This window comes from Anomaloglossus baeobatrachus, chromosome 1 (genome assembly GCF_048569485.1).
Source record: "Anomaloglossus baeobatrachus isolate aAnoBae1 chromosome 1, aAnoBae1.hap1, whole genome shotgun sequence".
Classification (NCBI taxonomy): Eukaryota; Metazoa; Chordata; class Amphibia; order Anura; family Aromobatidae; genus Anomaloglossus; species Anomaloglossus baeobatrachus.
This window is the reverse complement of record NC_134353.1, coordinates 866526577-866552681: the sequence shown is the minus strand read 5'-3', so window position 1 is coordinate 866552681 and position 26105 is coordinate 866526577. Positions and strand designations below refer to the sequence as shown.

Below are 26105 nucleotides of genomic sequence, written 5' to 3'. Positions count from 1 at the left end.
GGCCTGCTTCCGTTCGTTCCCGCCCCCAGACCTGCCAGTCAGGAGAGGGGCGGGACGCTGGCCACTTCTATGAATCGGTCGCGCCGGCCGCTGGGACTGCGGCGCGGCTGGCACTTGTGGTGCGCCGGGGACTTCAGCGCGGCCCGCGCTTTTACGGCGGCCGCGCTGTTAACTCGAGTCCCCGGCTTCTGGGCCTAGTCTCCCTTCGTTACCGCCCACAGCCCTGACAGTCAGGGTAGGGGCGTGACGCTGCATAGAGCAGCGCTGAGAGCTGGAGTATGTTTTGCATACTCCACCCCTCTCACTGTGTGCACTGTGAATCCGGATTCCCGCACTTTCTCAGGCACGCCCACGGCTTCCTTCTCTACAAGGACGCCGGCAGCCATTAGTGTCAGTTTCTGTACGATACAGAGACAAGTGTGGAAGACCCTGGCATTCTGATAGTCACACAATCGCTGCAACAGGCGTTAAGCAGCACCTGTGGTGCTAACCCCACTAGTGCAGAAGTGCACTTATAGATATGCTTGTACTATATACATTGCACTGTTTGGTCGCACGTTGTATATACCCTCCTGGATTATGCGGAGGAGTTATCAGCATATTCTCTGTGTAAAACAAAGGTGCAGAACCACATGTTTTTCTATACAGCTGGTACAGCATGTACGGCTATACGGCCGGCAGGTTACATAGACTCCCATTGTATGCACTAATGGCCAGGGGATGAGGACGGTGTCTGCAGTATTTACTGACAGTTTTTCTGAGACTATGGCTATGATACTAGAAGCCTAGCAGTCCGGACATGTCTCTCACAATATGGGCACTGTTGAATCATGATCCATGGCCCCCCTCAGTGTGAATAACTAACAGCTCCGGGAATGTCACACGCATCCCAGAGTCACGGCTCTGCACGGACGTCAGTCCCAGACAGCCTAAGCGGGCTCGCTATGAGCGGCCTCGGTTTCATCAGGGTCCTAACAGAAGGACTCGCTGTGTAATGAGGCGGAAGTAGCGGCTCAGGATTCTGATCCTGAGACCGCTCTCAATCTGGATACACCTGATTGTGACGCCATAGTAAATAATCTTATAGCGTCCATCTATAGAATGTGGGTTATTTCTCACAGCTCCTCCAGTGGAGGAGTCAGCTTCACGTATTTTTCTGGACCACTCTGCCTTCAGAGAGGCAGTCCAGGAACACCACGCTTATCCAGATATGCGCTTCTCCAAACGGCTTAGGATACACGTTATCCCTGTCCCCTGACTTGGTCAAGGACTGGACCCAATGTCCCGAGCGGCATCCTCCAATCTCCAGGCTTGTAGCTAGATCCATAGTTGCAGTGGGAGATGGAACTGCAAACTCAAAGATGCCACTGACAGACAGATGGATCTCTGGTCGAAAGCCATCTATGAGGCTGTCGGCGCACCGTTGGCTCCGGCATTCTCTCCCTTGGGGCACTCCAAGCTATTTCAGCTTGTCTTACACAGATTGACACGGTTACACGTACATCTGTGCCGCAGGGGGCATCCTTAACCTCTCAAATGTCTGCATTTGTTTCTTACGCGATTCAGGTTGTCCTGGACTCTGCGAACCGTGCGGCGGTAGCCTCCGCTACTCCGTGTTTTTAAGCAGAGCCTGGTCTGCTCGTTAAGTGAATGGAAGGCAGATTCTGCTTCCAAAAAAGGTTGCCTAACCAGTTGCCTTTTTCTGCTGACCGACTGTTTGGTGAGCGTTGGATGTAACCATTAAACAGTCCAGGGGTAAGGATTCATCCTTTCCTCAGCCCGGACACAACAAACCCCAACAGAGCAAGAGGCAGTCGGGGTTTTCGGCCTTTTCGAGGCTCGGGCAGGTCCCATTTTTCCTCGTCCAATGTGGACTCAAAAGGATCAGAGGAGCTAAGATTCTTAGCGGGCTCAGTCTCGCCCAAAAAAGCGACAGTCTGAAAACCCGCTTCCAAGGCGGCTTCCTCATGACTTGCGGCCTCGGTCGGTAGCAGGCTCTCCCGCCTTGGCGATATTTAGCTGCCATAGGTCAATGACCATTGAGTGTGAGACATTCTGTCTCACGGGTACAGGATAGAGCTCACTTCTCGTCCTCCAACTCGATTCTTCAGAATTTCTCCACCTCCCGGCCGGGCCGCTGCTCTTCTGCAAACAGGGTGCACTCTATAGGCAGAAAGAGTGATGACCCCCGTTCCTCTTCAGGAACAAGGTCACGGTTTTTACCCCAAATTCTTTGCGGTACCTATAACAACGGGCCGTTCCGTCCCGTTCTGGATCTAAAAATGCTCAGCAAGCTCGTGGACACCAGGCGGTTCCGGATGGAATCCCTCCGCCATGTCATCGCCTCAAGGTCCCAAGGATATTTCCTAGCATCATTAGGCATCAAGGATGCTTATCCACACGTGCCGATTGATCCAGAGCACTAGCGTTTCTACGCTTCGTTATAGGAGACGAACACCTTCTGTTCGTAGCTCTACCTTCCGGCTAGCGACAGTCCAACTGGTCTTCGCCAAGGTCAGGGCAGCAGTAGTCACAGTCCTGCACTCTCAGGGTCACTCTGTGGTCCCGTATTTAGACGATCTACTCGTCAAGGCACTCTCTTAGGAAACATGCCAACACTGCCCGAACGTTGCGCTGGAGACTCTCTAGAGTTTTGGGTGGATCATCAACTTTTTAAAGTCAGATCCGACCCCGACCCTATCGATAACATATCTAGGCATAGAGTTTCTTACTCTCTCAGCGATAGTGAAGCTTCCGCTAGACAAACAGCATTCACTACGGGCTGCAAGCTCTTCTTTAAGAACCAGTCGCACACATTGAGACGCCTCATGCACTTCCTACGTAAGATGGTAGCAATGGAGGCAGTTCCTTTCGCGCAGTTTTACTGCGTCCACTACAATGGGACATTCTCCGCCAATGGGACGAGGAGTCGACGTCCCTCAACAGAGTCGTCGTTCTTTCTCAGGCGGCCAAGGAATCTCTACGGTGGTGGCTTCTTCTCACCTCTTGGTCAAAAAGAAGGTCCTTCCTATCCCCATCCTGGGCGATAGTTACGACAGACGCGAGTCTATCAGGGTGGGGAGCAGTTTTTCTCCACTACAGCGCTCAGGGTACGTGGACTCAGCAAGAGTCCACTCTTCAGATCAATGTTCTTGAACACAGAGCAGTGTATCTTGCCCTACAAACCTTCCAACAGCGGCTGGAAAGCAAGCATATCCGACTTCAGTCGGACAGCTCCACAGCGGTGGCATACATCAACCACCAAGGAAGAACGCGCAACCGGCAAGCCTTCCAGGAAGTCCGGCAGGTTCTGATGTGGGTGGAAGACACGGCATCCACCATATCCACAATTCACATCCCAAGTGTGGAAACTAGGAAGCTGACTTCCTAAGTCGCTGAGGTGTGGCCGAAAGAGTATGGTCTCCTCACCCGGACGGGTTTCAGGAGATCTGGCGCCGCTGACAGAGGCCGGACGTCGATCTAATGGCGTCACGGCACAACAACAATGTGCCAGCTTCATGGCACGGTTTCACAATCATCGAGCTCTGGCGGCAAACGCCTTAGTTCAGCATTGGTCGCAGTTCCAGCTACCTTAGGTGCCACCTCTGGCATTGTTGCCCAGAGTTCTGCGCTAGATCAAGACCGACTGCGGCCGCGCCATCCTCGTCGCTACAAATTGGCCGAGGATGTTGTGGTACTCGGTTCTGTGGTGCCTCACGGTAGGCTAACCGGGGGCACTACCAGACCAATCAGACTGGCTGTCTCAAGGGCCATTCTTCCATTTGAATTCTACGGCCCTCAACCGGATGGTGTGGCATTGAGTCCTGGAACCTAGTGTCGTCAGGATTACCTCAGGACGTGGTTGCCACCATGAGACAGGCTAGCATACCAACGTCCGCCAAGATTGACCACAGGACGTGGAAGATGTTCTTATCTCGGTGCTCGGCGCAGGGTGTTTCTCCCTGGCCGGTTGCATCGTCTATGTTTCCTTCCTTCCTGCAATCTAGGTAGGAAAATGGGTTGTCGCTCAGTTCCCTTTAGGGACAAGTCTCAGCGCTATCTGTATTTTTTCAGAAACGACGACTTTCTCAGGTACGCACGTTCCTACGGGGAGTTTGTCTTCTCAGCACTCCGTACAAGCGGCCGTTAGAGCCCTGAGATCTGAACAAGGTTCTAATTGCTCTCCAGATGCCGCCTTTCGAGCCTTTGAAGGATGTCTCCCTTCCCGTTTTTCACGGGAAGTGGCCTTCTAGTAACGGTCTCGTCTCTTAGGAGAGTTTCCGAGCTAGCAACGCTCTCATACAAACTCCCTTCCTGGTCCTTCACCAGGACAGGGTAGTTCTGCGTCCGGTTCCGGAATTTCTCCCTAAGGTGGTATCCCATTTTCATATCAATCAGGATATCACCTCACCTTCTTTGTGTCCTCGTCCAGTCCATCAATTTCAGAAAGATTTGCATCTGTTGGTTCTGGTGAGAGCACTCAGGTTCTACTTCCCGCATGGCGCTCCTGCGCCACCCGGATGCACTCTTTGTCCTTGTCGCTGGTCGGCGTAAACAGTCGCAAGCTTCCAGATCCACCCTTGCTCGGGGGATCGAGGAACCAATTCTTGAAACCTACAGTTCTACTGGGCGTCTGGTTCTCTCAAGGCCGAAGGCCCATTCTACCAGAGCCGTGGGTGCATCCTGGGCATTACGGCACCAGGCTACGGCTCAGCAGGTGTGTCAGGCACCCACCTGGTCGAGTCTACTTACTTTTACTAAGCATTATCAGATGCATACCTACGCTTCGGCAGACGCCAGCCTAGGTAGATAAGTCATTCAGGCGGCGGTTGGCCACCTGTAGGAGAGGGCCGTTTGACGGCCCTATCATGAGGTATTCTTTTACCCACCCAGGGATTGCTTTTGGACATCCCAATTGTCTGGGTCTCCCAATGGAGCGACAAAGAAGAAGGGAATTTTGTTTACTTACCGTAAATTCCTTTTCTTCTAGCTCCAATTGGGAGACCCAGCACCCGCCCTGTTTTCTCTGGGTTTTTCTGTTTTTTCGGGTACACATGTTGTTCATGTGGTATGGTTCAGTTCTCCGATGTTTCCTCGGATTGAATTGGTCTTTAAACCAGTTATTGGCTTTCCTCCTTCTTGCTTTGGCACTAAAACTGGTGAGCCAGTGATCCCACTGGGGGTGTATAGCCAGAAGGGGAGGGGCCTTACACTTTTAAGTGTAATACTTTGTGTGGCCTCCAGAGGCAATAGCTATACACCCAATTGTCTGGGTCTCCCAATTGGAGCTAGAAGAAAAGGAATTTACGGTAAGTAAACAAAATTCCCTTCTTTTTTGCCAAATTTTTCTTTTTTTAATAACCATTATGTGTTATAACTGGGGGCTATTTGCTGGGAGTTTTAAAATGTGGGTTTTTTTGAGAGTTATTACTTTTATGTTGAGTAAATGGGTTTGTTTTGCACCTGATAATGTGTAGTCTCTTTTATTGCATCCCTATGAAGGGCTCTGATCACTTTTAGATCACTGAAATTGCAAAAATTAGATGATATAGGAATTTTTCTAGCCTGCGCCTGACAGGCACATTATTCCCAAACTCGTTATTAAAGATATTGTTCCCACCAGAGTGTTAAAGGGAACCTGTCACCAGTTTTTCAGCCTATAAGCTGCGGCCACCACCAGTGGGCTCTTATATGCAGCAGTCTAACATGCTGTATATAAGAGCCCGGGCTCTTGTGTAGAACATAACCCTTTATAATACTTACCTAACGGCCGCACTGCGGTGGATTCTAGTCAGATGGGCGTATCCGTTGGCCGATGCCGCCTCTTTCGGCAATCTTTCTCGTCTTTTTTCTGAAGCCGGTGTGCATGACGCTTTCTACCTCATCCACACTTGCTGGCATTGAGTTCCTGCGCAGGCGCACTTTGGTCTGCCCTGAGCAGATCAAAGTATTGTAGTGCGCGGGACCGGCGAGTGTGTATGACGTAGGATGCGTCATACACACTGGCTTCAGAAGTAGGACGAAGATGGCCGAAAGAGGAGGCGCCGGCATCGGACAACGGAGAAGCCCATCTGGCTTGAGAACTCTTGAGGACTGGAGTTGAGGAGCACTGCTTTAGATGTTGATGGCCACAGTTTACTCTTAAATCAAAAGACAAAATGAAACCACTAATTCTTTTACCAAATGAATAACCTGACTTCATTTTTCTTATAGCTCAGTGTGCCATTCACCACTCTGACAGCGACATTACCAACACCACTGGAACCAGTTATTCCGGCTCTTGCACCAGTTCTTCCAGCTCTAGCTCCTGCCGTATCTTCTCTTTCCGATTTACAGCAGCCACCTTTAATGGGAAATGTTGACCCTACAAAGGTGGATGAAATCAGGAGAACGATTTATGTAGGAAACCTAAATTCCCAGGTATGGAGTTTATGCATTTGTTTTACAACACCTTATACCAACTGCAAAAGATGTATACTTTACCACTCTCATCACTTCACTAGCCAACAATCCTAAACGACTCTTTGAAACCTTCCACTCCGTCCTGAGCCCCTAAAGCACAGACCCCGGTCACCAACCTAAGCGCCACTTTCTCCTTACAAAAGATCAACGACATCTGCAAAGAAATCTTTGAAAAATCCCCTCAGAACCTGGATCCCCTCCTTTCCCGCACCTCAAGCTCACTATCAATATTCGAGCCTGTCACAGAAGAAGAAGTGACGCGTCTCCTCGCCTCTTCCCGCCCAACAACATGCACCATTGACCCTCTTCCCTCACATCTCCTTCAGGTTCTCTCGCTAGCTGTCACTGCCTATCTAACCAAAATGTTTAACCTCTCTCTTTCATCAGGTATCTTTCCTTCATCATTTAAACATGCCATCATAACCCCTCTACTTAAAAAACCTTCCCTCAATCAGAACTGTGCCGCTAACTACAGACCAGTCTCTAAACTTCCCTTTATCTCTAAGCTCATGGAACGCTTGGTCCACTCTCGGCTAATCCGCTATTTATCTGAAAACTCACTTCTTGATCCCTCTCAATCTGGTTTCTGCTCTTTACACTCCACCGAAACGGCCCTCACCAAAGTTTCAAATGATCTATTAACAGCAAAATCTAAAGGCCACTATTCCCTATTGTTTCTCTTGGATCTCTCAGCTGCTTTTGACACTGTTTATCACCAACTTCTCCTCACCATGCTCCGCTCTATTGGCCTTAAGGACACCGCTCTCGCCTGGTTCTCCTGCTATCTCTCTGACCGCTTCTTCACTGTTTCCTTTGCCGGCTCTTACTCCACTCCTCTCCCTTTCACCTTCGGGTTTCCTCAAGGCTCAGTCTTGGGCCCTCTCCTTTTCTCTCTATACACCGCTCCTATTGTTCAAACTATCAGCAGATTCGGTTTCCAATACCATTTCTATGCTGATGACACCCAATTATATACATCATCTGCAATCATCACACCTGCTTTGTTACAAAATACCAGGGATTGTCTGTCTGCTGTCTCTCAAAGCATGTCCTCCCTCTATCTGAAACTGAATCTCTCCAAAACTGAGTTTCTTGTGTTTCCTCTTTCTACCAACCAACCTACACCCGACATCTCAATTACCTTCGATGATTTAATCATTATTCCCAAGCAGCATGCTCGCTGTCTTGGGGTCATATTTGACGCAGAACTCTCCTTCATTCCCCATATACAATCACTCACTCGCACATGTCACCTACATCTCAAAAACATCTCCAGAATCCGACCATTTCTTACTTTCGAAACTGCAAAAACCCTTGCTGTCGCTCTTATTCATTCCTGCCTGGATTACTGCAACTCTTTTTTGATTGGTCTCCCTCGAACCAAACTCTCCCCTCTCCAATCCATCTAGAATGCAGCAGCCAGGGTCATATTCCTGTCCAGCCGCTTCACCGATGCCTCCACCTTGTACCAGTCACTACACTGGCTACCTATCAGCTAAAGAATACAATACAAACTCCTATCCCTCACCCACAAAGCTCTCCACAGCTCTGCACCACCATATAGCTCATCCCTCATCTCTGTCTATCATCCTACCCACCCCTTTCGCTCCGCAAATGATCTTAGACTAACATCCTCCATAATACGAACTTCACACCTCCGTCTCCAAGACTTTTTTTGTGCCGCGCCAGTTTTCTGGAATGCACTACCCCAAAGAATGCGACTAATATCCAGCCCCAAAGTTTCTAAGCGTACATTAAAAACACATCTCTTCAGACAAGCTTATCATAATAACTTACTAACCTAACTCTCCCCTGTCTCACCTTCTAAATGCTACTCGTAACCTTCTCTCTCTTATTGCTGTCCTGACATCCTACATACAACTAATAGCCCGTAAGGGCACCCAAAAGGTTACTGTCTAAAGACCAGATCATTCATCTTTACATGTAACCAATAAACTAGCATAACGATGGCCGGCCAGATCTACAAGTGTGCTTCACCTTTTGTGTCCCCCTTCTTCCCCACAGATTGTAAGCTTTCGAGCAGGGCACTCATTCCTACTGTAGCTGTTGAATTATGTACTATTTCTTCAGCGCTCTATTGGGAGACCCAGACGATTGGGGTATAGCTACTGCCCTCTGGAGGCCACACAAAGCACTACATTAAAAGTGCAAGGCCCCTCCCCCTCTGGCTATACCCCCCCCCGTGGTATCACGGGTTCTCCAGTTTTAGCTTTGTGTGCGAAGGAGGTCAGACATTCCATGCATAGCTCCACAGATTTTAGTCAGCAGCAGCTGCTGACTATTTCGGATGGAAGAAAAGAGGACACATATAGTGTCCCCAGCATGCTCCCTTCTCACCCCTGGATGGTGTTGTAAGGTTGAGGTACCTATTGCTGGTACAGGGCTGGAGCCTGACATGCTGTTTTCCTTCCACATCCCCTGGTAGGGCTCTGTGGAAGTGGGATCCTGCCGGCCTCTCAGCTCTGACGCCGGGCTCCATCCACAGGCCCATTAGAACCTGATGGATTCGGAGCAGGAGTACGATCAGGGACAGGCCCTGCATCATACAGGTACTCTGTGTCCCCGGCAGGCACAGACACACTCCGGGCTGGCTGGGTGTTGTATTGCGCCGGGGACCGCAACGTTGGAGTTAGTGTCCCTACAGATTACTGGGGGATTGTTTGTGTATGGGAACGCAGCGCCGACCCCCTCTGGACCGGGCGGCGCTGCTGTGACTTGTGGTGCGCCGGGGATCCGCCGTCCGCGCTTTTACGGCGGCGGCGGTTATAAATTGAGTCCCCGGCTTTTTGGGCCTAGGACGCCGGCAGCTCCGATTCGTTCCCGCCCCCACCCTGTCATTCAGGGTAGGGGAGAGACGCTGTTCGCTAGCAGCGACGAGGGCTGGAGCCTGATTTACATGCTCCAGCCCTCACACTAGGCACAGAGGGAAGCAGGCTTCCCGCTCTTAGCCAGGAACGCCCAGGGCCCGCCCCCCTTCTCTCTCAGGACGCCGGCAGCCATTACATGCAGTCTGGCTGGAGGAAGGACGCAAGGCTCTGGGAGACCTGGACTAGGGGCTATCTGGCGACCACACACCCGCTTTTTAAGCGGGCGGTAAGCGATTTTTCTGTGCTGGTCCCTCTAGTGCCTCACGGTGTATCGGTGTACTGTGTAGGATATAGAGATATTGTATTTCTTGCACTGTGAGGTCGCTTCTGGCTGCATCTCCCAGACCACTCTGTGGAAGCAACAACATGCCATCCTCAAAACGCAAGGCTGCCAAGGCTAGGGCTGTGTATACTGCGTGTGCTGCATGTGGGGCTAATCTACCAGCAGGCTCCGATGACCCCCATTGTGTGCAATGCTCCGACCCGGTGCTGCTTCGCCAGCCGGAGTCAGGAGGGAGAGTGACCCAGGCTGAGACGCCTGTAAGTCCTGCCCCGGTGACAGGGACAGACTTTGCAGTTTTTGCTGATAATATGTCTGTCTCTATGGCAAAAATCCTTGAAACCTTGCAATCTATGCATGGGGCTCAGTCTTTGGGCACGGCGAGGCCTCTGTCCTCAGGTCCCCCTCACTTGGAATTAATCCAGCCCACAGGGGGGTCCCCGGCTTCACAGGCCGAGGATTATGACTCAGATGATAGCCCCAGCCACCCTAAGCGAGCTCGCTGGGAAAGACCCTCGACGTCATCACACTGCTCAGGGTCTCAGCGCAATCAGTCTCCCTGTGATGTGTCTGATGAGAGTGATCAGGAATCCATTCCTGGAACCCCTCTCAACCTGGATACCCCTGATGGGGATGCCATGGTAAACGACCTTATCTCAGCCATCAATAGGCTGTTGGATATTTCTCCCCCAGCCCCTTCAGCAGAAGAGGCGGCTGCGGAGCAGGAGAAGTTTCGTTTCCTTTATCCCAAGCGTAAATTGAGTGCTTTGTTGGATCACGCTGACTTCAGAGAATCAATCCAGAAGCACGACGCTCACCCAGAAAGGCGTTTCTCTAAACGATCTAAAGATACGCGTTTCCCTTTCCCTCCTGAGGTGGTCAAGCGCTGGACACAGTGTCCAAAGGTAGACCCCCCGATTTCCAAACTCGCAGCTAGGTCCATAGTTGCAGTGGAGGATGGCGCTTCACTTAAAGATGCCAATGACAGACAGATGGACCTTTGGTTAAAATCTGTCTATGAAGCTATCGGCGCGTCGTTTGCTCCGGCATTCGCAGCCGTATGGGCACTCCAGGCTATTTCAGCTGGCTTAGCAAAAGTGGATGCTATCATACATCCAGCAGTGCCGCAAGTGGCGCACCTTACCACGCAGATGTCGGCGTTTGCGTCTTACGCTATCAATGCGGTCCTAGAATCTACCAGTCGCACCTCAATGGCGTCCGCCAATTCGGTAGTTTTGCGCAGAGCCTTGTGGTTAAAGGACTGGAAAGCAGATGCTGGTTCCAAAAAATGTTTAACCAGTTTGCCTTTATCTAGAGAGAGACTGTTTGGCGAGCCATTGGCTGATATCATTAAGCAGTCTAAGGGTAAAGACTCCTCTTTACCACAACCCAGAACAACCAAACCTCAGCAGAAAAAGTGGCAGCAGAGGTTTCAGTCCTTTCGAGGTTCGGGCAAGACACCATTTACCTCGTCCAAAGGGACTCAGAGGACGCAAAGAAACTCAGATTCGTGGCGGGCTCACACGCGCCCCAAGAAAGCAAATGGAGGTACCGCTTCCAAAGCGGCTACCTCATGACTTCCAGCCCCCTCCCTCCGCATCGCCGGTCGGGGGCAGGCTCTCCCGCTTTTCCGGCATTTGGATGTCACAGGTCAAAGACCGGTGGGTGACGGACATTTTGTCTCGCGGGTACAGAATCGAGTTCAATTCTCGTCCTCCAGCTCGGTTCTTCAGAACCTCCCCACATCCAGACCGAGCAGATGCTCTGCTGCAGGCGGTGGGCTCCTTAAGAGCGGAAGGAGTGGTGATCCCAGTCCCTCCTCAGGAACAAGGGCAAGGGTTTTACTCCAATCTCTTTGTGGTTCCAAAAAAGGACGGCTCGTTCCGTCCTGTTCTGGACCTAAAACGGCTCAACAAACATGTGCACGCCAGGAAGTTCCGGATGGAAACCCTGCGTTCTGTCATTGCCTCAATGTCCAGAGGAGACTTCCTTGCCTCAATAGACATCAAAGATGCTTATCTCCACGTGCCAATTGCTACAGAACATCAACGTTTTCTACGTTTTGTGATAGGAGACGACCATTTTCAGTTCGTAGCTCTGCCATTTGGTCTGGCAACAGCCCCACGGGTCTTCACCAAGGTCATGGCGGCGGTGGTAGCAGTCTTGCACTCTCAGGGACACTCGGTGATCCCTTACCTAGACGATTTATTGGTCAAAGCTCCCTCTCAAGAGGCATGTCAGCACAGCCTGAATGCTACGCTGGAGACCCTACAGTCTTTCGGATGGATCATCAACTTTCCAAAGTCGATCCTATCACCGACTCAATCACTAACGTATCTTGGCATGGAGTTTCATACTCTAGCAGCGATAGTGAAGCTTCCGCTGAACAAGCAGCGGTCACTACAGAAAGGGGTGCAATCTCTTCTGCAGGGCCAGTTGCATCCCTTGCGGCGCCTCATGCATTTCCTAGGGAAGATGGTGGCGGCCATGGAAGCAGTTCCCTTTGCGCAGTTTCATCTGCGCCCACTTCAATGGGACATTCTCCGCCAATGGGACGGGAAGTCAACGTCCCTGGACAGGAAAGTCTCGCTTTCCCAGACGGCCAAGGACTCCCTACAATGGTGGCTCCTTCCCACCTCATTGTCTCAGGGAAGATCCTTCCTGCCCCCATCCTGGGCAGTAGTCACGACAGATGCGAGTCTGTCAGGGTGGGGAGCAGTATTTCTCCACCACAGGGCTCAGGGGACGTGGACTCCGCAGGAGTCCACCCTTCAGATCAATGTTCTGGAGATCAGAGCAGTGTATCTTGCTCTACTGGCCTTCCAACAGTGGTTGGAAGGAAAGCAGATCCGAATCCAATCGGACAACTCCACAGCGGTGGCATACATCAACCACCAAGGAGGGACGCGCAGTCGGCAAGCCTTCCAAGAAGTCCGGCGCATTCTAATGTGGGTGGAGGACAGAGCATCCACCATATCCGCGGTTCACATCCCAGGCGTAGAAAACTGGGAAGCAGACTTCCTCAGTCGCCAGGGCATGGACGCAGGGGAATGGTCCCTTCACCCGGACGTGTTTCAGGAAATCTGTCGCCGCTGGGGAGTGCCGGACGTCGACCTAATGGCATCCCGGCACAACAACAAGGTCCCGGCATTCATGGCGAGGTCGCGCGATCAAAGAGCTCTGGCGGCAGACGCCTTGGTTCAAGATTGGTCGCAGTTTCAGCTCCCATACGTGTTTCCGCCTCTGGCGCTCTTGCCCAGAGTGCTACGCAAGATCAGATCCGAGTGCAGCCGCATCATACTCGTCGCTCCAGATTGGCCGAGGAGGTCGTGGTATCCGGATCTGTGGCATCTCACGATCGGTCGACCGTGGTCACTGCCAGACCGTCCAGACTTACTGTCCCAAGGGCCGTTTTTCCATCAGAATTCTGCGGCCCTGAACCTGACTGTGTGGCCATTGAGTCCTGGATCCTAGCATCTGCAGGATTATCTCAAGGAGTCGTTGCCACAATGAGACAAGCTAGAAAGTCGAATTCGGCTAAGATCTACCACAGAACGTGGAAGATTTTCTTAGCCTGGTGCTCTGCTCAGGGAGTGTCTCCCTGGCCATTTGCATTGCCCAAGTTTCTTTCCTTCCTGCAATCGGGGTTAGAAAAGGGCTTGTCGCTCAGCTCCCTTAAAGGGCAAGTTTCGGCACTATCCGTGTTTTTTCAGAAGCGTCTAGCACGTCTTTCTAAGGTGCGCACGTTCCTGCAGGGGGTCTGTCATATTGTGCCCCCGTACAAGCGGCCGTTAGATCCATGGGATCTGAACAGGGTACTAGTTGCTCTCCAGAAGCCGCCCTTCGAGCCTCTGAAGGAAGTTTCCTTTTCTCGGCTGTCACAGAAAGTGGCGTTTCTTGTTGCGATCACATCGCTTCGGCGAGTGTCTGAGCTGGCAGCTCTGTCATCCAAGGCTCCCTTCCTGGTGTTCCACCAGGACAAGGTAGTGCTGCGCCCTATTCCGGAGTTTCTCCCTAAGGTCGTATCCTCTTTTCATCTTAATCAGGATATATCCTTGCCTTCGTTTTGTCCTCATCCGGTTCACCGGTATGAAAAGGACTTACGTTTGCTAGATCTGGTGAGAGCACTCAGAATCTACATTTCCCGCACGGCGCCCATGCGCCGTGCCGATGCGCTTTTTGTCCTTGTCGCTGGTCCGCGCAAGGGGTTGCAGGCTTCTAAAGCCACCCTGGCTCGATGGATCAAAGAACCAATTCTAGAGGCCTACCGTTCTGCGGGGCTTCCGGTTCCTTCAGGGCTAAAAGCCCACTCAACCAGAGCCGTGGGTGCGTCCTGGGCATTACGTCACCAGGCTTCGGCTCAACAGGTGTGCCAGGCAGCTACCTGGTCCAGTCTGCACACTTTCACCAAGCATTATCAGGTGCATACCTATGCTTCGGCGGATGCCAGCTTAGGTAGAAGAGTCCTGCAGGCGGCAGTGACACCCCCGTAGGGGAGGGCTGTTTTGCAGCTCTAACATGAGGTATTTCTTTACCCACCCAGGGACAGCTTTTGGACGTCCCAATCGTCTGGGTCTCCCAATAGAGCGCTGAAGAAGAAGGGAATTTTGTTACTCACCGTAAATTCCTTTTCTTCTAGCTCTTATTGGGAGACCCAGCACCCGCCCTGTTGTCCTTCGGGATGTTTTTTTGTTGTTTGCGGGTACACATGTTGTTCATGTTGAACGGTTTTTCAGTTCTCCGATGTTATTCGGAGTTAATTTGTTTAAACCAGTTATTGGCTTCCTCCTTCTTGCTTTGGCACTAAAACTGGAGAACCCGTGATACCACGGGGGGGGTATAGCCAGAGGGGGAGGGGCCTTGCACTTTTAATGTAGTGCTTTGTGTGGCCTCCAGAGGGCAGTAGCTATACCCCAATCGTCTGGGTCTCCCAATAAGAGCTAGAAGAAAAGGAATTTACGGTAAGTAACAAAATTCCCTTCTTTGTTTTGTTTGTCTATACAACCCCCCACTGGATTGTAAAGTGCTGGGGAATATGTTGGCGCTATATAAATAAACTTTATTATTATTATTATTATTATTATTATTATTATTATTATTATTATTATTATGTCATTGTTTTTCATTATCCCCTTCACGACCTTGGACGGATCTATCCGTCCAGGATCGTGTCCCGTTAAGCCCCGCCCCCTGCCGCGGGCAGGCGGCGTGGATCGGCACACATATCAGCTGTTTTCAACAGCTGACATGTGTGCCTACATGTTCCGAGTGGAATCGCATTCCACCCGGAACATTAACCCCTTAGATCTCGCTGCCAAAGTCTGGCAGCGAGATCTACATGCGCGCGGCCATCTTTTTTACTTACCGCCGCCCCCTCCGGACGTCACGTGAGTGATCACGTGACGTTCGGTGGTTGCCATCGTAGCACAGGGTCATGTGATGACGCCTGGTGCTACGAAGTTTCACTTTCATTCTTCCTCGGCACGGAGCAGAGGAAGAAAGAAAGTGACTGAATCTGCTGATTACAGCGGTATAGCTGTGATCAGCAGATAGCGATCAGCAATCGGATTGCTGATTGCTATAGCCCCCTAGGGGGACTAGTAAAATAAAATAAGAAAAGTAAAAAAAAAGTTTTAAAAAATTAAAAAAAAAACAAAAAACCTAAAAGTTCAAATCACCCCCCTTTCCCCCCATTGAAAATTAAAGGGTTAAAAAATAAATAAATATACACATATTTGGTATCGCCGCGTTCAGAAATGCCCGATCTATCAAAATATAAAATCAATTATTCTGATTGGTAAACGGCGTAGTGGCAAAAAAATTCCAAACGCCAAAATTACGTTTTTTGGTTGGCCCAAGTTTTGCGCAAAATGCAATAACAGGCGATCAAAACGTAGCATCTGCGCAAAAATGGTACCATTATAAACGTCAGCTCGAGACGCAAAAAATAAGCCATCACTGAGCCATAGATCCCAAAAAATAAGAACTCTACGTGTTTCGGAAAATGGCGCAAAACGTGCGCCACTTTTATTGGACAAACTTGTGAATTTTTTTTAACCCCTTAGATACAAGTAAACCTATATATGTTTGGTGTCTACAAACTCGCACCGACCTGAGGCATCACACCCACACATCAGTTTTACCATATAGTGAACACCGTGAATAAAATATCCCAAAAACTATTGTACGATCCCACTTTTTTTGCAATTTTTCCGCACTTGGAATTTTTTTGCCGTTTTCCAGTACACTATATGGTAAAACTTATGATTTCATTTAAAAGTACAACTCGTCCCGCAAAAAACAAGCCCTCATATGGCAAGATTGACGGAATAATAAAGTTACGGCTCTTGGAAGAAAAGGAGCAAAAAACAAAAACGCAAAAACGGAAAGTGCCCGGGGGCTGAAGGGGTTAAGCCAGAAAATGCAAATAATAAATTATATGCACATCCATCCCTCAGATCGGGTCACTGCCTTAAATTGCTCCACAGTCCATGTGCCCATTGCACACTTTTGGCAGTGGACAAGTTTTAGCTCAGGTGCTAGTCTCTCACCATGCAACTTCATACACATTGTGATGTCCTGACATCTTTATATCATAGTAACAAAAAGGAGACAGTTGCGCACTGCAGTGCTAAGATGTGTGAAACAATGAATATGGGAACATAGATATGCATTACTGCTATGAAAAACATGTAAAAATTGAGATACTTAGCACACAAAATTAGCCAGGTTTATGTGAGCCCAACAGCCAGCAGCAAGGCGACCTCATTTTTGTTGGGTCCTTATCAAACTAATGCCTCTCGTTGGCTTAAAAAAAATCCCCTATCATTTATGGGCGGACAGGAACCTGCAAATGGAAAAATAAAATCACCTCAGACTGAAGAGTGGGAGTGCTCAATCAGAAGGCATAACCCTGTACTCTAAGAAAAAGACTGATGGCACTTTCTATTTCTTTGTCGCTCCATTGGGAGACCCAGACAATTGGATGTATAGCTACTGCCTCCGGAGGCCACACAAAGTATTACACTTTAAAAAGTGTAACCCCTCCCCTCTGCCTATACACCCTCCCGTGCATCACGGGCCCATCAGTTTTTATGCTTTGTGTTGAAGGAGGCACACATTCACGCAAGCTCCACATTTTAGTCAGCAGCAGCTGCTGATTTTATCGGATGGAAGAAAAGAGGGCCCCCACAGGGCCCCCTGCATGCTCCCTTCTCACCCCACTATTGTCGGCGGTGCTGTTAAGGTTGAGGTACCCATTGCGGGTACAAAGGCTGGAGCCACATGCCGTTTTCCTTCCCCATCCCTTAGAGGCTCTGGGAGAAGTGGGATCCTAACCGGTCACCATGCACTGGGACCGGGCTCCCTCCGCAGCCCCTGGGGGAATCTGACGGACAGGAGACCGGGTATCATCAGGGACAGGCCCTGCTTCTAAGAGGTACTCTGTGTCACCTTGGGGACGGCGCATGGAGCGCCTGTGTAACAGACGCTGCAGCGGCTGCTGTGTTTTTGTGACGCCGGGACTACCGCGCCGACCGCGCCTCTTTGCCGGCCGCGTTATTAAATTTAGTCCCCGGCTTCTGCGGCCTAGTACCATATACTCCCGCCCCCGGGCCTGCCAGTCAGGGGTAAGGGCGGGACGCTCGACTGGACGTCGGCAGTGAGGGCTGGAGCATACTTAGGTATCCTCCTCCCCCCTCACTGAGCACTGTGGGGCACCAGATTCCCGCACTTTATTAGTCACGCCCACGGCTCCCTCCTCCCCTGAGAACGCTGGCAGCCATTGTTATAATCACTTCTGCCGGTGGAGGATTTCAGAACAAGCTCTGGGAGGCCCAGGCAGGGAATCTGGTGGACACACAACCGCTTTGGGCGGTCGGTAAGCCGCACCGGTTACCAGGTGCTGGCCCCCTTGGGTGCCGAAGTGTATATATATATATATATATATATATATACATTGTATACATTTTCTCTGTTCGGCCGCATTATTTGCTTTTGGCTATATACCCTCACTGATTACTCTAAGAGGAGACAACAGCATGTCGTCCGCAAAGAGCAAGGGTGCCAAGGCACAGGCTTTTTTTGCAACCTGTACCTCTTGTGCGGCTATGTTACCTGCAGGTTCCACCTACCCTCATTGTGTGCAATGCTCGGCCCCTGTGGCACTCACTCAGCCGGAGCCTCAGGCACTGGTGGGACCCTCGGCTCAGGTAGAACCACCGGCTTCCACTGTCCAGGTGGCAGGGACAGAGTTTGCAGTTTTGGCTGAGAAACTCTCTGAGTCACTCTCACAATCCATGGCTCAGTCTATGGACAGATGGTCTGCTAAGATACTAGAAGCCTTGCAGTCCAGACCGGTAACACTGGCCCAGTGCACTGTGAGTTCATCGCCCCCAGGCCCCCCTCGGTCGGCGCAGCAAAGTGCTCCTGGGGTGACACCTAGGTCCCACGGGGAGGACTCCGACACGGACCGCAGTCCGAGACCGGCTAAGCGGGCTCACTGGGAACCTTCCCCGACTTCATCACGCTGCTCAGGGTCTCAGCATGAGGACTCTCTGGAGGATGAAGCGGAGGTCGCAGCTCAGGGCTCTGACCCTGACGTTGCTCTCAATCTCGATACACCTGAAGGGGACGCCATAGTAAATGACCTTATAGCGTCCATCAACCAGGTGCTAGATCTTTCTCCTCCAACTCCACCTATAGAGGAGTCGGCTTCACAGCAGGAGAAACACCAGTTAAGGTTTCCCAAACGTACATGGAGTGCGTTTTTCGATCACTCTAACTACCCCAGTCCAAACCAAACAGACCTCAGCAACGAAAAATACAATCGAGGTTTCGGTCCTTTCGGCCCTCAGCCAAGTCCCGTTCCTCCACGTCCAACAGGTCAGAGAAGGGCCAGAAGAACTCTTCTGCATGGCGGTCTAAGTCACGTCCTACAAAGACCGCCGGAGGAACCGCCTCCAAGGCGGTCTCCTCATGACTTTCGGCATCACCAAACCGCATCCTCGGTCGGTGGCAGGCTCTCCCGCTTTTGCGACGCCTGAGGGCCACATGTACAAAACCGATGGGTGAGAGACATGTTGTCTCACGGTTACAGGATAGAGCTCAGTCCTCGTCCTCCGACTCGTTTCTTCAGAACTTCTCCGCCCCCCGAGCGAGCCGATGCACTTTTTCAGGCGGTGAACACTCTGAAGGCAGAAGGAGTTGTGATCCCCGTTCCCCTTCAAGAACGTGGTCGCGGTTTTTACTCCAACTTGTTCGGGGTGCCAAAAAAGGACGGATCATTCCGTCCCGTTCTGGACCTCAAACTGCTCAACAGACACGTCAGAACCAGACGGTTCCGGATGGAATCTCTCCGCTCTGTCATCGTCTCGATTTCCCAAGGAGACTTCATAGCATCAATCGACATCAGGGATGCTTATCTCCATGTGCCGATTGCACCAGAGCATCAATGCTTCATGCGTTTCACCATCTGGGACGAACACCTTCAGTTCGTGGCACTGCCTTTCGGCCTGGCGACAGCCCCACGGGTCTTCACCAAGGTCACGGCATCAGTGGTGGCGGTCCTACACTCTCAGGGCCACTCGGTGATCTCTTACTTAGACGATCTCCTAGTCAAAGCACCCTCCCGGGTGGCATGTCAACACAGCCTGACCATTGCTCTGGAGACTCTCCAGAGGTTCGGTTGGATCATCAATTTCCCAAAGTCAAAATTGACACAGACCCAATCACTGACTTACCTCGGGATGCAGTTTCATACTCTCTCAGCGATAGTTAAGCTTCCGCTGGACAAACAGCGTTCGCTGCAGACAGGGGTGCACTCTCTCATTCGGGCCCAGTCACACCCCTTGAGGCGTCTCATGCACTTCCTAGGGAAGATGGTGGCAGTTCCCTTTGCGCAGTTTCATCTGCGTCCACTTCAATGGGACATTCTCCGCAAATGGGACAGGAGGTCGACGTCCCTAGACAGGAACGTCTCTCTTTCACTGGCAGCCAAAACCTCTCTTCAGTGGTGGCTTCTTCCCACTTCTTTGTCGAAGGGAAAATCCGTCCTGTTACCATCCTGGGCGGTGGTCACGACGGACGCGAGTCTGTCGGGGTGGGGAGCGGTCTTCCTCCACCACAGGGCTCAGAGAACCTGGAGTCCGACAGAGTCCTCCCTTCAGATCAATGTTCTGGAGATGAGGGCAGTGTATCTAGCCCTAAAGGCGTTCCACAAGTGGCTGGAAGGCAGGCAGATCCGAATACTGTCGGACAACGCCACGGCGGTCGCGTACATCAACCACCAGCACAGAGCGCTGGCGGCGGACGCATTAGTTCAGGACTGGTCGCAGTTTCGACTGCCTTATGTATCCCTCTTCTGGCACTGCGGCCAGAGTGTTACGCAAGATCAGGTCCGTCTGCCGCCGCGCCATCCTCGTCGCTCCGGACTGGCCGAGCAGGTCGTGGTACCCGGATCTGTGGCACCTCACGGTGGGTCAACCGTGGGCACTCCCAGACCGACCAGACTTGCTGTCTCAAGGGCCATTTTTCCATCTGAATTCTGCGGCCCTCAACCTGACTGTGCGGCCATTGAGTCCTGGCTCTTAGCGTCCTCAGGGTTATCTATATCACACCTTTCGCAGAAGGTGGCTTTCCTAGTGACAGTCACATCACTTCGGAGAGTGTCTGAGCTAGCAGCACTGTCATGCAAAGCCCCCTTCCTGGTGTTTCACCAGGATAAGGTGGTTCTGCATCCGGTCCCGGAATTTCTACCTAAGGTGGTATCCCCTTTTCATCTCAATCAGGATATCTCCTTACCTTCTTTTGGCCCTCATCCAGTTCACCAATGTGAAAAGGATTTGCACTTGTTAGATCTCGTGAGAGCACTCCGGCTCTACATTTCGCGCACGGCGCCCCTGCGCCGTTCTGATGCGCTATTTGTCCTTGTCGCTGGCCAGCGTAAGGGGTCGCAGGCTTCCAAGTCAACCTTGGCTCGGTGGATCAAGGAACTGATTCTTGAAGCCTACCGTTCTTCTGGGCTTCCGATTCCTTTAGGGCTGAATCAGAGCCCTAGGGCATTGCGGCACCAGGCTACGGCTCAGCAGGTGTGTCAGGCGGCTACCTGGTCGAGTCTGCACATTTTCACAAAACACTATCAGGTGCATGCCTATGCTGCGGCAGATGCCAGCCTAGGTAGGCGAGTCCTTCAGGCGGCGGTTGCCCACCTGTAAGAGGGGGCCGTTTTTCGGCTCTTTTTATTGAGGTATTCTTTTACCCACCCAGGGACTGCTTTTGGACATCCCAATTGTCTGGGTCTCCCAATGGAGCGACAAAGAAAAAGGGAATTTTGTTTACTTACCGTAAATTCCTTTTCTTCTAGCTCCTATTGGGAGACCCAGCACCCGCCCCTGTTCCCTTCGGGCTGTTGTTCTTTTGTGTACACATGTTGTTCATGTTGAATTGTTCTTTTGGTTCATGGTTTCAGTTCTCCGAACATCCTTCGGATTGAATTTACCTTAGACCAATTTATAAGTTTCCTCCTTCCTGCTTTGGCACCAAAACTGATGGGCCCGTGATGAACGGGAGGGTGTATAGGCAGAGGGGAGGGGTTACACTTTTTAAAGTGTAATACTTTGTGTGGCCTCCGGAGGCAGTAGCTATACACCCAATTGTCTGGGTCTCCCAATAGGAGCTAGAAGAAAAGGAATTTACGGTAAGTAAACAAAATTCCCTTCATTTCTAATGTGAACAGGTGCAAACTGAACATGAAACATAGTAACAAAAAGGAGACAGTTGCACTCTTCAGTGCTAATATATGTGAAACAATTATATATGTGAAACAATTAATATGGGAATATAGACATGCATTACTGCTATAAAAAAACATAGAAAAATTGAGATACTTAGCACACACAATTGGCCATTTTATGTAAGTCCAACAGCCAGTGTCAAGGTGACCTCATTTTTATTGGGTCCCTAGCAGTAATGCATGTCTATATTCCCACATTCATTGTTACACATATCTCAGCACTACAGAGTGCAATGGTCTCTTTTTTTGTTACTATGTTTCATGCTCAGTATTTACCTGTTTACATTAGAAAGGTAGGATGTGCCATCAGTCATTTTCCTATCTTTCTATTATAACCAGCATCATTGTTTTTAGCAATTTGTGCTACAGTAGGGGCTAGGTTTTTCTTCCGACCTCCATCAGTAAGCCTTCAGTGCCCATGACCCTGTTGTTTCACTGGCTGTACACTCTTGGACCACATTTTCTAGGGGCTGACCAGTGCATTCGAGGAGCAACCCACAAGACCTGTAGTTTTCTAGATGCTCTGATTACGTTTTTCAGCCATCATCTCATAATTATTATCATTTTTATTCCTATTATTCTGTAAATGTTTGCTAAGCAATGGACATGTAAGTTTCTGAATTTCCTGGTTCCATTTGTTTTTCAGACGGCTACAGCAGAACAACTACTAGAGTTTTTTAAACAAGTAGGAGACGTCAGATTTGTCCGGATGGCCGGAGATGAAACGCAGCCGACTCGCTTTGCCTTCGTAGAATTCTCTGACCAGAATTCGGTGATAAGGGCCTTGACATTCAATGGCGTTATGTTTGGTGATAGACCTCTGAAGTAAGTACAGCTGCAGCAAGTAGTTCTTCCTGTCTTGGTGTATAACATGTGACTTTAGGTCTCTGTTCACACATGCTTTATACTTTCCATCAAGAGGATTGCAGCTTTTTTTTTTGCAAAAATGAATGCAGATTGTAGTATTAATTTCCTCAGAAATTGCAAAATCCTAACTCAAACATTCGACCCCAGTTAAAGTCAATGAAATGTGTTTGAAAACACATAGCCGTAGCTGTTATGGCATGTTTGGAACAAAGTTGGCCCTGTGCACACGCGATTTTTGATGCATTTTTTTCAAAAACTGCATGAAAATCTGCATGTCTCTCTTGAAGCCAGCAAAGTTTGAGATTTCTGAAATGCTGTGCCAATGCTGCAGGGTTTTTAATGTAGCAGATTTGGGGCAGGTTTTGATGCAGAAAAAAAAAATTGCAGCATGTCAATTATTGATCGGGATTTGCTGCATTTCTTCACCCTTTGACTTCAATGTTGTGATGAAAAAAAACCGCATCAAATCCGCAGGTGTGCTCACAGTTTTTGGTGTGGTTTTGCCGGGTCTTTGCAGCGTTTTTTAACACAACGCATGGCTAATAAAGGATGTGATGTCATCAGGATTAGGACAATGTAAAATTAAACAGAAGAACGGTTGAAACAGGAAATTACATCAAGAGTTTTTCTTTTCCCCCTTTTTTTTTTTTTAATAACCTAGCTTTATTTGCCAGTCTTTTCCTTGTTGCATGCAAAAAAATGCACCCCAAAAATCACTGCAAAAACACATAAAAAAAAAATACCAAAACCGCATGTGTTTTTCTGCCACAAGGTGCAGGACTAAATCTGTACCGTGCGCACATAGCCTTAGGCTATGTGCCCACGCTGCGGATTTTGCCGCGGATTTTCCGAAAATCTGCAGCAGCGGCACTTCCAAGCCATTTCTACGGCATTTTGGAAATGTTGTGCCCATGCTGCGGATTTTTCTGCGGCGGATTTGCCGCGGATTTTGATCCGGAAAAATCTGCAGCATGTCAATTATTGTTGCGGATTTTTCCCATGCAAGTCAATGCAAGGTGTAAAATCCGCAAGAAATCCGCAGGTCTGTTCCCACAGGCTCTTTTCCTGCGGATTTGGTGCGGATTTCGCAAACAAATCCGCAGGAAGTGATGTAGGATAGTTCAGAAAGAGGAAGTTTCACCATTTTGTAGTGTAGTGTAGTGGCAGTGTAGTCGTGGCTGTGCTTATAATGACTTGGTACGAGCGTATGCGGCTAGATGTTGGGAAGCTCATCCAGTTGGTAAGTATGTCTGTATAGGGTTAAATAAAACTTGTTTTTATTTCCATACTAGTGTGTTTGTGTGTTTTATTTCATGTGGTGTCTGGACTCTGGATTGCCAGCTAAAAGCAGCTAGTTACAGGCTGCTTGCTTTTAGCTGGCAAAACAGGATCCCAGGTCTTTTTTCACAATTCTTTTTTTTTTAAAAAAAAAAAAATGTGCTCCGCTGTATTTTCACTGTCCAGCCCGATGCAAGCGAGCAACTGAGGGCTGTGCTTCTCAGCGGGATAAGGCTGAAGAATTCTCTGCCCCTCCCGCTGAGAAACACAGTCCTCAGCTGCCCCTGAAAATGGCGGCTCCGTTGTGAAGCGCCATTCACAGGTGCTGTACCGAGGCTCATCCAGCTGCCCTGATGCATTGGCTGGCTGGGTAATATAACGGGGTTAATGCCAGTTTTCTGCAAACTGGCACTAAGCCCGAGGTTCATAATGTCATGCCTGTGTAGACACGGCCATTATGAACCTCCGTTTGGTACTAAAGAAAAGAAAACACTTTTTTTTTTAAATTTTATTTGAAAGAAAAACACACAAACATCCCTGATTGCCATCTCTCTGTACCTGAGAGCCTCGGTACAGCACCTGTGAATGGCGCTTCACAACGGAGCCGCCATTTTCAGGGGCAGCTGAGGACTGTTTTTCTCAGCGGGAGGGCAGAGAATGCTTCAGCCTTATCCCGCTGAGAAGCACAGCCCTCAGTTGCTTGCTTGCATCGGGCTGGACAGTGAAAATACAGCGGAACACATTTTTTTTTTTTTTAAAATACCAGTGAAAGGGAACATGGCACCACATTTTTTGGCTGTAAGCTGCGGCCACCACCACTGGGTTATTATATACAGCCTGTTAAAATGCTGTATATAAGAGCACAGTGGTGTTGGCCGCAGCTTTTTACAAAAAAAGTGGCGACAGGTTCCCTTTAAACATTTCTGCCCTTTTATTAGCCCACTATCATAGGCCACATAACGTGCCACCCTTGTTTAAAACATTTGAAAAAACAAAAAAAATCAATAATACTAAATAAATATTAATCTGTGTGGGGAAATCAGTTTCCATCTAAAGAAATGTGCTAATGGAGAAGAAAGGAGGGTTGGGACAGGAAATGACATAAAGAGCCTTTTTTTTCCCTTCAAAACAGACTAAGCTTTATTCAGAAACACAATAGAGTACAATGGACAAAATCCGCATCGAAATCCGCAACGAAATCCGCGTCAAATCCGCGTCAAATCCGCACCTATGCTAAGCTGCGGATTCCGGGGGAAAGCTGCGGATTTTGATGCAGAAAAATCCGCAGGTACATTCTACCGTGGACATTATAGCCTTAAAGGGAGCCTGTCAGCCCAACCAGTCACTTTTGTTTTTTATCTAAGCACCTATAAAAGGCTCACCTTTAGCATTCTGATCACTGCCTCCTTTCTGCAGAAACTTCCTGAAGATGTATATTCAGAAACATACTGCTCCTCTGTCTCCCATCATCCGGCTTTGTCTGTCTGCTCCTGTAGACTGTTTGGACCAGTGACATGGACGCACTGCTAGTCTGAACTATGCTCTCTCCCAGGCTGCAGAGAAATCTTTGAGGCTGGTCATGTCCAGCGATCCGGCTAGTTTCAGACTAAATCTTTGCGCCTACTCGCCTAATCTTTTCTTACCTAGGTAACTGGCCACGCTGGGAATGCAGGATGGTCAGAACCCTGGGCAATGAGCTGTTAACTGTAAAATTAATAATTCCTCTATTATTCAGAGCATACATGATGTTTTTATAAGAGCTAAATTGTAAAGTTACTTCTTTTTATAAATCATTTTGCAATCTTAGGATTACACTTACACTTTTGTGAACTTGAGAACAACCCCTTTAATCAAATATGCTAATTAGTGTGCTTGGTGGCCCCTGTTCATGGCCAGGAGGCTACGTTCACCATTCCGCCCACTAGTTTTGCATGCTCCTGCCTCCCTCACTGGTGATTGACAGCACTGGCTTGTAGTAATCACTGTCTGTAGAGAAAGCTTAGTCAAACCAGCGCTGTAAGTCACCATTGAGGGAGGCGTGGATTGGTGAACTGAGCTTCTTGTACACGCCCAGGGTGCACCAAGTTCCTTCATTAGCATATATACAGTGCCTTGCAAAAGTATTCGGCCCCCTTGAATTTGTCAACCTTTTCCCACATTTCAGGCTTCAAACATAAAGATAAAAAATTTAAATTTTATGGTGAAGAATCAGCAACAAGTGGGACACAATTGTGAAGTTGAACAAAATTTATTGTTTATTTTAAACATTTTTAAAAAATAAATAACTGAAAATTGGGGCGTGCAATATTATTTGTCCCCTTTAAGTTAATACTTTGAAGCGCCACCCTTTGCTGCGATTACAGCTGCAAGTCGCTAGGGGTTTGTGTCTATCAGTTTTGCACATCGAGACACTGAAATTCTTGCCCTTTCTTCCTTTGCAAACAGCTGGAGCTGAGTGAGGCTGAATGAAGAGCGTTTGTGAACAGCAGTTTTTAGCTCTTTCCACAGATTCTCGATTGGATTCAGGTCTGGACTGTGA

The 26105-nt window shown here is 49.5% G+C and overlaps 1 protein-coding gene across 2 annotated transcripts in view; it reads left to right on the top strand.

Moving 5' to 3' along the window:
* SREK1 (splicing regulatory glutamic acid and lysine rich protein 1) overlaps positions 1 to 26105 on the top strand; it is a 153092-nt gene that overhangs the window by 62527 nt on the left and 64460 nt on the right. For both annotated transcript variants that reach the window (XM_075326036.1, XM_075326028.1), the window contains exons 5-6: positions 6214 to 6420; positions 22068 to 22246. In XM_075326036.1, coding sequence (XP_075182151.1) covers positions 6214 to 6420; positions 22068 to 22246 — 386 coding nt within the window. The remainder of the gene's footprint in view (positions 1 to 6213; positions 6421 to 22067; positions 22247 to 26105) is intronic.